At 42.2% G+C, this 12,294-nt stretch overlaps 1 protein-coding gene across 15 annotated transcripts in view; it reads left to right on the forward strand.

Moving 5' to 3' along the window:
• The window catches only part of PHKA2 (phosphorylase kinase regulatory subunit alpha 2), an 82,219-nt gene that overhangs the window by 23,279 nt on the left and 46,646 nt on the right, over window positions 1-12,294 (forward strand). For all 15 annotated transcript variants that reach the window (XR_012329390.1, XR_004524540.2, XR_004524539.2 and 12 more), the window contains exons 2-4: window positions 6,442-6,600; window positions 9,808-9,855; window positions 10,787-10,955. Coding sequence is in view for 12 of the 15 variants with exons in the window: in XM_033849912.2 (XP_033705803.1) it covers window positions 6,442-6,600; window positions 9,808-9,855; window positions 10,787-10,955 (376 nt within the window). In the remaining 3 variants the exon portion in view is untranslated. The remainder of the gene's footprint in view (window positions 1-6,441; window positions 6,601-9,807; window positions 9,856-10,786; window positions 10,956-12,294) is intronic.

Consider the following 12,294-nt stretch of genomic DNA (forward strand, 5'->3'; position numbering starts at 1 on the left):
AGAAACTCTCCAGAAAGTGGACATAGAGAGAAACTACCTCAACATAAAAAGGGCATATACAACAAACCCACAGCAAACATCATTCTCAATGGTGAAAAACTGAAAGCATTTCCTCTAAGATCAGGAAGAAGACAAGGATGTCCACTCTCGCTACTCTTATTTAACATAGTTTTGGAAGTCCTAGCCATGGCAATCAGAGAAGAAAAAGAAATAAAAGGAATACAAATTGGAAAAGAAGAAGTAAAACTGTCACTGTTTGCAGATGACATGACACTATACATAGAGAATCCTAAAACTACCACCAGAAAACTACTAGAGCTAATCAATGAATTTGGTAAAGTTGCAGAATACAAAATTTATTTATTTATTTATTATTATTTTTAAAAATTTATTTTTGGCCGTATTGGGTCTTCATTGCTGCACGTGGGCTTTCTCTAGCTGTGGCAAGAGGGGGCTACTCTTCATTGCGGTGTGTGGGCTTCTCATTATGGTGGCTTCTCTTGTTGTGGAGCATGGGCTCTAGGCACGTGGGCTTCAGTAGTTGTGGCTTGTGGGCTCTAGAGCACAGGCTCAGTAGTTGTAGTGCACGGGCTTAGCTGCTCCGTGGCATGTGGGATCTTACCAGACCAGGGTTTGAATCTGTGTCCCCTGCATTGGCAGGCGGATTCTTAACCACTGCGCCACCAGGGAAGCCCTGCAGGATACAAAGTTAATGCACAGAAATCTCTTGCATTCCTATACACTAACAACGAAAGATCAGAAAGAGAAATTAAGGAAACAGTCCCATTCACCATTGCAACAAAAAGAATAAAATACCTAGGAATACACCTACTTAAGGAGGTAAAAGACCTGTACACAGAAAATTGTAAGACACTGATGAAAGAAATCAAAGATGACACAAACAGATGGAGAACTATACCATGTTCTCGGATTGGAAGAATCAATATTGTGAAAATGACTCTACTACCCAAAGCAATCTACAGATTCAATGCAATCCCTATCAAATTACCAGTGGCATTTTTTACAGAACTAGAACAAAAAAGTTTTAAAATTTGTATGGAGACACAAAAGATCCTGAATAGCCAAAGCAGTCTTGAGGGAAAAAAACGGAGCTGGAGGAATCAGACTCCACGACTTCACACTGTACTACAAAGCTACAGTAATCAAGACAGGATGGGACTGGCACAAAAACAGAAATATAGATCAATTCAACAGGATAGAAAGCCCAGAGATAAACCCACGAACCTATGGTCAACTAATCTATGACAAAGGAGGCAAGGATACACAATGGAGAAAAGACTGTCTCTTCAACAAGTGGTGCTGGGAAAACTGGACAGCTACATGTAAAAGAATGAAATTAGAACACTCTCTAACACCATACACAAAAAATAGACTCAAAGTAGATTAGAGACCTAAATGTAAGACCAGACACTTTAAAAGTCTTAGTTGAAAACATAGTAAGAACACTCTGTGACATAAATCATAGCAAGATCTTTTTTGATCCACCTCCTAGAGTAATGGAAATAAAAACAAAAATTAACAAATGGGACCTAATGAAACTTAAAAGCTTTTGAAAAGAAACCTACAAACAAGACAAAAAGACAACCCTCAGAATGGGAGAAAATATTTGCAAACAAGTCAACAGACAAAGGATTAATCTCCAAAATATATAAACAGCTCATGCAGCTCAATATTAAAAAAACAAACAACCCAATCAAGAAATGGGCAGAAGGCCTAAATAGACATTTCTCCAAAGAAGACATACAGATGGCCAAGAAGCACGTGAAAAGCTGCTCAACATCACTAATTATTAGAGAAATGCCAATCAAAACTACAATGAGGTATCACCTCACACCAGTCAGAATGGCCATCATCAGAAAATCTACAAACGACAAATGCTGGAGATGGTGTGGAGAAAGGGAACCCTCTTGCACTGTTGGTGGGAATGTAAATTGATACAGCCACTCTGGAGAACAGTATGGAGGTTCCTTAAAGAACTAAAAATAGAATTACCATATGATCCAACAGTCCCACTACTGGGCATGTACCCAGAGAAAACCATAATTCAAAAAGATACATGCACCGCACTGTTCATTGCAGCACTGTTTACAGTAGCCAGGTCATGGAAGCGACCTAAGTGTCCATGTACAGGTGAATGGGTAAAGAAGATGTGGCACATATGTACAGTGGAATATTACTCAGCCATAAAAAGAAACAAAATTGAGTTATTTGTAGTGAGGTGGATGGACCTAGAGTCTGTCATACAGAGTGAAGTCAGTCAGAAAGAAAAACAAATACCATATGCTATCACATATATATGAAATCAAAAAAATGGTTATGAAGAACCTAGGGGCAGGACAAGAATAAAGATGCAGACGTAGCAAACGGACTTGAGGACACGGGGAGGGGGAAGGGTAAGCTGGGATGAAGTGAGAGAGTGGCATGGACATATATACACTACCAAATGTAGAATAGATAGCTAGTGGGAAGCAGCTGCATAGCACAGGGAGATCAGCTCGGTGCTTGGTGACCACCTAGAGGGGTGGGATAGGGAAGGTCGGAGGGAGGGAGACGCAAAGGGGAGGAGATATGGGGATGTATGTATATGTGTAGCTGATTCATTTTGTTATACAGCAGAAACTAACACACCATTGTAAAGCAATTATACTCCAATAAAGATGTTAAAAAAAAGTACATATATACAATGGAATATTACTCAGCCATAAAATGGAATGAAATTAGGTCATTTGTAGAGAAATGGATGGATCTAGAGACTGGCATACAGAGTGAAGTAAGTCAGAAAGAGAAAAACAAATATTGTATATTAACGCATATATGTGGAACCTAGAAAAATGGTACAGATGAACCTGTTTGCAGGGCAGAAATAGAGACACAGATGTAGAGAAAAAATGTATGGACACCAAGGGGGGAAAATGGCAGGGGTGGTGGTGGTGGTGGGATGAATTGGGAGATTGGCATTGACACGGATACACTAATATGTATAAAATAAACTGTATAAAAAAGTAAATAAAATAAAATTCAGCAATTCAAAAATAAAAAGTATTACTGAAGTGTCTAAGGCAGGTACAGATTTTGTGATGTTGGTCAGCTTTTAATATTCATAACTTGTGATTTCTTTCCTTAGTTTAAATAAATATAATTTTCATACCTAAAAAGTAATAGTAATAATAATTATTCACATAATGGTTGTTCACAGTTATTTGCTTCTCACTCCTGGGAGAGGCTTCCACATCCTTACCCTGTGGAACTTAGGAATGGCCATGTGACTTGCTTTCAACAATGAGACGTGAGAGGAAGTGATATGTGTCAGTTCTAACCAGCAGCTGTAAGAGGCAGCTCATCGTTCACTGTCTGTCTTCTCCTCTGCCATGAGATGGGCAGTGTTGTGGGCATAAGGCTGTCCCAGTAGCCTGGTTCCTAGATGGAAGGTAACACAGAGCAGAACCACAGCTGAAAAGGGATGGACACAAGACATGGGCGAGAAATATAAGCCACCAAGATTTTAGTGTTGTTATGACAGTATAGGGGCCAAGCCCTGGGCCCAGTCCATTCTAAGCCTTAGGGTCCTACCCTTTTTTCCCATAAACAGGAGCCAGGAAAGGCACTTCCCCTAAATTAGAAATGAACAAATGTTGGAGAGGGGCCGACAAATGACTGGATTTAAAAGAGAAACTGCCCAGCTGTTGGCCCCTTGCCCTTGATGAAGCACGGTTTATGTTAGGCTCATCTGTTTTGGACCTCTTCTTCTACAGTTTAAGGATGTCATTGTCAGTTTCCCTACAGCAGGAGTGCTGAGTCCCAGTGCAGGTCTGTGCTACCTCCTCTAATACTGCATTGGGACACTACCGTTGACTCTTTGTAGCTCTCCTCGTAGCTGCCCCCTCCTCTTCCTATAAGGGCGCTAATCCCCTTCATGAGAGCTCTGCCCACATGACCTGATTATCTCCCAAAGGCCCCACTTTCAAATACTGTCACATTGGGAATTAGATTTCAACGTATGAATTTTGGGGAGACACAGGCTTTCAGTTCATAATAGTAGGTATTCCTTTTGCTGAGTGCAGCAGCACTCTAATTTAACATGGCTTGTGTATGCAGTTTTGAATATGGGAATCCCCTGAAACACCCAGACTGCTTCTCTGTAGTGGAATGAGGCTGAGACAGTTTAGCTCTGGGTGGGGATGAACTAATCCACTTATAGTTAAACCCAAACTAAAGAACCAAAGAGGTGACTTTCAGTTAACAGTGACATTTCATAATCCAAACCACACTTGGCGCTGTGTAAGCAGTCACTGCTGTGTCATTGGAAGGCTGTTTGTCTCAGTGGACTCACGGTTGATGGGTACGCCAGGAAGGGGCTGAGTTCTTTCTGTGCACCTCCTGATGGTTTCCTGCCCTGAGTTTATCCAACAGGACCCAGAACAGATAAAGATGCTTATGCTATACCTTGTTGGTGCATAGTGATTTTTTAAAAAAGAACTCCAATAGTCCACTATTGGAATGACTCATACCGTCCCTCAGCCATTCCTAGACTTCACTTCTGGTTGACTTTAATATCATTGATCTGTAGTTGTTGGCTGTAGAACAGTGTCAGTACACTGAATGCTGCTGCCCCTGAAGGCCCATCAGTTGCGTTTTAGATGTTTTTGAAGAGGGCATAGATTAAAGAGGAAGTCAAATATTTAATTCCTTAGGTGGGATCATCTGAAACTATGCCAATATTTTTTTTACCCAGTAACCTTGGCAGTATCACTTTGAAAGTACCCAGCAGCGTTTTTTAATGAGCCCTCTTGTAAATAATTTGGTACCCTTTTGAATAATAATTTAAGCTGGCAGGGTTCTGATTGCTATGATGTATTTTATTAGATACATATTTCTTTGCATAATTTCAGGAAAGTCAACAGAGGCTTTATCTTTATGTGACTCTTTTCCTATCTTATCCATTTTATTTCTAGGCACAGAGTTTATTAAGACTAGATTCTTAAAAAAGTAATAGCTTTATTGAGATATAATTTACTCACCATACAATTCATCTAGCATGTACAATTTAATGGGTTTTAGCATATTCACAGAGTTGTACATCATAACCACAGTCAAGTTTAGAACGTTTTCATCACCCCCAGAAAGGAAAAAACCTGTTAGCAGTCACTCACTCACTCACTCACTCACTCACTCACTCACTCCCTCCCCATTTCCTCCCATCCCACTCCTACCCACAGCCCTAGACAACTACTAATCTACTTTCTATCTATCTCTATAGATTTCCTATTCTGGACATTCTGTACAATTGGAATCATACAGTATGTAGACTTTTGTGACTGACTTCTTAGTGTAATGTTTTCAAGGTTCATCCATGCTGTAGCATGTATTAGTACTTCATTCCTTTTTATTGCTGAATAATATTTCATTGTTCGTATGGATCACATTTTGTTTATCCATTTATCAGTTGATGGACACTTGGGTTGTTTCCTCTTTTGGGCTACTATGAATCATGCTGTGATGAACATTTGTGTACACTTTTTGTGAAGGTCTGGCTTTTTAGTGACTCAGCTGCCCTTTTAAATACTGGTGATACCATAGCTACATAGGAACCCTGATGGCCACCCCCTTTTAAAAATAATTAATTAATTAATTAATTTTTGGCTGCGTTGGGTCTTTGTTGCTTTGCCTGGGCTTTTCTCTAGTTGCGGCGAGTGGGGGCTACTCTTCGTTGCGGTGTGCAGGCTTCTCATTGCGGTGGCTTCTCTTGTTGTGGAGCACGGGCTCTAGGCGTGCAGCCTCAGTAGTTGTGGCTCGCGGGCTCTAGAGCGCATGCTCAGTATTTGTGGCGCACGGGCTTAGTTGCTCCGCAGCACGTGGGATCCTCCCGGACCAGGGATCGAACCCATGCCCCCTGCACTGGCAGGCGGATTCCCAACCACTGTGCCACCAGGGAAGCCCCTGATGGCCCCTTGCTCGGCACCTCCTTTTTAAGGTAGGTGGCTTCCCCGGTCACACAGAGCTAGAGTGGTAGAGTGGGGCCTCTTGCTCCCATGTTCAGTGCTTTACTAAATGGTGTGGAAACACAAAGGGAGAGGAAGATCTAATTGTGTAATGCACATTTGTAAAAGCCTTGAAGGCTTTTTCTGTTTGCTGTTTCTTCTGTTCGTTACTTACAACAGTGTGGTCTGGTCTGAAAGCCAAAGAACAAGTACTCACAAGTTAGAAGATCCCTCAGAGATTTTTTTAGTCTAATATCCTCATTATACAGATGAGAAAACCAAAGCCTAGAAAAAGTGATGTCATTTCTCACCCAAGATCACACTGTTGGTGGCAGGGTCTCTTCACTTCTCATCCCGGCCCTCGTGCCCCGATTAGGGTGAGCGTTCATTGCCCAGGAGCTAGGTGAAAGGCCGTGCTGAATCGTTTTGTCTTCTCTGATAGAATCCCGTCACGGGGCTGCTGTCAGCCAGTCACGAGCAGAAGGACGCCTGGGTGCGGGATAACATCTACAGCATCCTGGCTGTGTGGGGCCTGGGCATGGCCTACCGCAAGAATGCTGACCGCGATGAGGACAAAGCCAAGGCCTACGAGTTGGAGCAGGTAAGGCTGACTGGCAGCCGTGGCTTGGCCGCTCAGCACCTTTTCCTTGAACTGAAAAGCCTACAAGGAGGTAGCTGTGTGTGCAAAACAGTCTGGTACAGGCTTCTCCTCCATTTCTGCTATAGTATATTTTGGGGAGGCACTTTGGTGGTCTCAGCCTCTCATGTGTCTCTCCTTTTGAGATTTTTCCCTCCATAAAAAAACAACAAAAAATCGCACTGAATAGACATCCAAATTTCTAACTAGCTACATTTCTCTCACACGTGCTCTGTCAATTTTGTACATACTTATATACAAGATGTCATTGTAAACTAATATGATAGTTTTTAAAGAGTCAGCACACCAGAACTACACATTCCAAAGTGTATACTCTTCGGAGTAATCATGCTGAAAGGATATTTATCCAAACATTATTGCCACTGCTTAAAACATGTTTGGAATTTCCTTTAAAAATGCCTTTCAGTTTTAATTTATAGTCACCCTTTAATTTTGAACCACATTGGTGGTGTCCAATTTTTGTGCCTGTGTTACCATACAGCACAATGAGGACCTTTTATTGTTTTCCAAAATTAGAAACCAGCATACCCACCAAAGCGAAGACTTGCCCATCACTAAGTATGTAAGAAAATAATCTGCCCCTGAGCACAGGAAGTATTTTCAGAGTGTTTTGAGTAATAGCATTGAAGTAAGGAGCATTGATGTATAGAAGTATAGATCTCTTGGCATGAGAGCGTTTGGGATTTGTCTTTGATTCATCATTTCTCATTGGCTGGCACAGCCAGTGGATTGTCAGGTCCAGGGAGAGTTCTTACGGCCCAATTGGTGATTGTTTATAGCAACCAAAGTGGGCATGAGTGGCGGCAGCCTTGACAGCAGTAGGGAAGCTAAGAGAGGAAGCCTGTCTGTGTGAGCAAGGAAAGGACAGTCTGGATTTGACTAGGCATGCTGAGTATGAGGTAATGAAATCACCCAGTCTTGGAGGTAAGGCAAGAATGGGTAGTATTGAAAATGCACGTAGGGACTTCCCTGGTGGCGCAGTGGTTAGGAATCCTCCTGCCAATGCAGGGGACACGGATTTGAGCCCTAGTCTGGGAAGAGCCCACATGCCGCAGAGCAACTAAGCCCGTGTGCCACAACTACCGAGCCTGTGCGCTAGGGCCCGTGAGCCACAACTACTGAGCCTGCGTGCCACAACTACTGCAGCCCACGTGCCTAGAGCCTGTGCTCCGCAACAAGAGAAGCCACTGCATTGAGAAGCCTGCACATCACGACAATGAGTAGCCCCCGCTTGCCACAACTAGAGAAAGCCCACACACAGCAACGAAGACCCAATGCAGCCAACAAATAAAATAATTAATTTATTAATTAATTAATTTTAAAAAAGAAAATGCATACAGCAAGCACTGAATGCTCCTCTAAGAACTTGGCTATTACATAAGTGAATCATTCATTTAACAGTGTAATAATTTGACATTCATGTCCTCCAAACTTCCTATCCTCCTCTGACACAAAATCCAAGTAAACCCATGCCTGTCTATTCACACTCACATGCATGCGTGCGCATACACACACACACACACACACACACACACACACACACACACACACACACACACGCACTCTACCTCTCCTCTAAGCAATTTCTGATCTGGGTTAGAGTAGACTAGATTTGCCTATCTGTGACTGACAATAGAGAGGCACAAATAGGCCACATTGTTTGATTTGTTGAGTGTGGTTAATAACTAAAGAAGACATCTCCCTTGATTATGGAAAATAACACAGGATCTTCCAATGATCCTCAACAGGGACACTATTGCATTTGGGGCTTAGGCAGTACAGTTGTTATTGTGTGAGACTGTCCCATGAGTTGCAGGACATATAGTGTCCTTAGTCCTTACTCACTAAATGGCTGTAACTCCCACCCCCATCATGGTGACAATAAAAATGCCTCCACCCCACATTTCCAGATGCTCCCCCATCCCCAGGGATGGTAATGTCACCACCAGTTGGGAACCACTGTGCTTCTTCACAATGGAAAATAACTTTTCTTTATTTGAGGGGAAGTCGATTGGCAAATGTTTACGCTGCACACCATAGGAAATGTTAATTATAACTGTTAATTATATCTTTTAATTATGAGGTAATATTTTCTGCATCAAAAGAGTTTATGACATAAAGTGAGATTATACTCTAGACTCCTAGGATTTTAGAGATGGAAGAATCTGAAGGGTGATCCATTTCAGACTTTGGCAATTAACTTTCATGGCCCTTCACTATGCCTTCCCCTGCAAACCATGTGCATTCTGTAAGAGAGGAGATGCTGAAGGCCCTGGGTGGGAACTTCTTTCAGCCAGGCTACTTTGACCTAAAAATATCCCATTCTCCAGCCACTTGTGAAGTAGTTATATAGAGTTTTTAATAGGACATATTAAGACCAGTCTTTCAGTGGGCCTGAATTGTGGAGCAAGTGGGAGGCAACACAATGTATTGACTAGGAGCTCAAACTCTGGAGTCAGAGGACCTGGGCCCTGTCCTTGCTCCCCATCCTGCCAGCGGAGAGACTTGAGCAATGTTGCTTCATCAGCCTCAGGTTCCTCATCTATAAAGTGGGGAAATAATAACACCCACCTCATAAGGGTGTTGCAAGAATTAGTGGGAATCCAGGTAAAGTGTTTTGTACAATACCAGGACAGAACGTCTGATTATCATAGTGATATTGATATTATTTATAATAATAATACATATTATTAAGAAACGTTGGCGGCTACTTGCATTTTGTAAGAACTTTACTCAGTGGTCCAGTAATGGTGTCACAAATGGCTATTTTGGCAAAGCATCATTATTTTGGGGCAGGCATGGTGGTGGACTTAATTCATCCTTAGTATAACAAAAATAAATTACTAAGAATTGTGATATAAAGCTCCAGGGTACTAGGCTTATAAAAATTGTCTTGCTAAAAGCAGGAGTCACTGGATTTCAGTGCCAGGAGGTACCATCTGGTCCAGCTCCTTTATCTGAGATAAGTCACTTTGTCAAGAATTTCTTTGTGATGCAGTGGATAGAAATAACCCAAACAATCAGAATGCATGTATATGCCTTCTCGGGGAAGGCTCCAGGCAGCACTGGCTTACCAGCCATGTGGTCAGGAGGTTGTTTTCATGGAGCAGGGAAGCTGGCCTTATTACTGATTCCATTTTATGTCCGTAGAACGTGGTGAAACTGATGCGGGGTCTTCTCCAGTGCATGATGAGACAGGTAAGTGGAAAACGACAGATGTATTTTTGGGTCATCTGAGTGGGCACTTCATATTCATGGTGACAACTAACACTCTTAAAGTGTTCTGAACTTTTCTTCTCAAGATGAAGAGAAATTGAAAATATTTTGCTTACTTTCTCCTTTTAAAATTATCTTCAATAATTTTATTATGCTATAGAACCAGAGTCAAAGAATACTTTCTCAGAATCTCTTTTCAAGAGTTAACTTGTGTAAAAGGAGAATGTGCCCTTTTTTTTTTTTAACAGGGAAGAAAACGTTGTTTTTAAAAGCCACTCCTAGAAAGCCATGTACTGTTGTTTATTCTGTTGAGTTTATAAAAGGGTTTCTTTTGAGTTGAAATGCTTGAGTTTTTAAAACTTGACATTGATATTATTGATATTTTCAGTGAGGGGTAAATAAAACAATTTGTTGAGCATGTACTGTATACAGAACATCATACTAGGATCTACACAGATCCCAAGATAAATATGATACAGTCCCGACCCTTAATCGGCACGTGCCTCATTAGTCTTCAAAGACGACATTGCTCTTTCCCTTTCAACATAAGGAAACAAGATTGGAAATTTAAAGAGGAAGAGGAGGTTCCTCTCCCTCCCCTCCTCCCTCCCTCTCATTGAGTTCCTACTGTGTGTCACAGCTCATGCTGGAGATATCAGACAAGGAAACCCTGCGGCTTGACCCCTCAGCCCTGCAGAACTTGTTAAAATGGCGCTGGGCTCAGACATTTCTGGTGATGGGCAGGAAGAGTCCCCCGCACAGCCTCTCTGTGTGGTGCTCACTAGTGAACATCCATCCCCTGCCTTCCATCCCACTGGCTCCCAGAGGTAACAGATAAAAGGTCTAGATCCAAGAGATTGACCTTTGCCAGCCATGAACCCCTTAGCTGCGAGCAGCCGACTTGCTTTCTCAGGTGAATAAAGTGGAGAGGTTCAAGCACACTCAGAGTACCAAGGACAGCCTGCATGCCAAGTACGACACCGCCACCTGCAGCACCGTCGTGGGCGACGACCAGTGGGGCCACCTCCAGGTGGATGCCACCTCCCTCTTTCTCCTGTTTCTGGCCCAGATGACTGCCTCCGGTGAGCCAGGGCTGATTGACCTCATTGTACTGGGAGTGACCATCCAGAAGGGGGCGGGGAGGGGCAGGCATTGATCAGTATTCAAAATAAGCTATTTCTGTAAAGAAAAAGCATGCTTCTTTTTGCGTTGCATTATGTGCGCTACTCTGTGGCTCTGTTGACAGTCAGCCTCCTGAACCCTTGCAGAACGAGGGCTGTTGCACCAGCTCTGTCAGCATCTCACTGGTTGATCCCAAAGCTTCCTTGCTGTCTCTGTCGCCTAATTATTGGACCAACCTAGATCAGATCTACGTTCAGCAGTTCAAATATCTGCAGACGGTGTCATGCTCCATTTTAGAGTTTTCTTCTCCCGGAGTAGCAGGCCCTTCAGCTCTTCCTCTCACTACCCTGTCACCCTCTTTAGACACACCCTCGTTTATCCAAATTATAAACAAACAAAATAATTTCTAGAAGTCAGCAGTTTGCCCAGAGTTGTCTTTCAGTCCATAGCACCCATGCTGTGAGTGGGCCAAAAACTCCTGGGTGGTGAGCATCGTTCTCGTTGAAGCCCAAGCTGTTGGCTTTCATGGAGGCCTGGACACCAGGCCTCCCGAGCTCCAAGCTGCTGCCCCGCTCTGTGCACCAAATAGCCTCAAGTTAGGTCACTTAGCTGCTGTGTCTCAGAGTTCTTATCTCCAGTCCCCTAAATTCACGCTCCTGAGCTAGAGGCTTCCCATTTATTTCAGGCTGCAAATGTGAAACTCTAAAAATAGGAGAAGTCAGTAAATAATACTGTATGGCTTCGTGAATAAACCAGGCACTTTAAAAAATATGTTTTGGTTATGAAAGTTAACGTGAGCTCACTGTAGATATTTTGGAAAATATAATGAAATACATAGAAAAAAAATCTCACTGCCAACTTTCATTCGAATGTGTCTCCTCCAAGTTTTTTTTCCTATGCATTTTAAAAACATATTTAAGGTCATACTATATGCATAAATATAGTCTTTTTATTACATAGCATTATAACTTAACCATTTGCCCCTTGATATTACAAGCTGTTTATAAACATAATTTTAATGACTTTATCAGTGGATATTCCATAATTAGTTTGACTATTCCTTTATTCTTTTTTTTTTTTTGCTATTATAACTATGTTGCAGTACCAACTTTGACCCCCATCTCTATTTGCTTCCTTCCCTTAGTTAGATATCATTCAAAGGCTACTCATACTTATTGCTAAATTGTTTTCAGAGCAGTTTACTAGTTAAACTTCCCCCAGTGATGTTAAGGGTGCATATCTTACCATACCCATACCAGCTTCAAGAATTCATACTTTAAAAATACATGTTGGGGGCTT

This window comes from Tursiops truncatus, chromosome X (assembly GCF_011762595.2).
Source record: "Tursiops truncatus isolate mTurTru1 chromosome X, mTurTru1.mat.Y, whole genome shotgun sequence".
Taxonomy (NCBI): Eukaryota; Metazoa; Chordata; class Mammalia; order Artiodactyla; family Delphinidae; genus Tursiops; species Tursiops truncatus.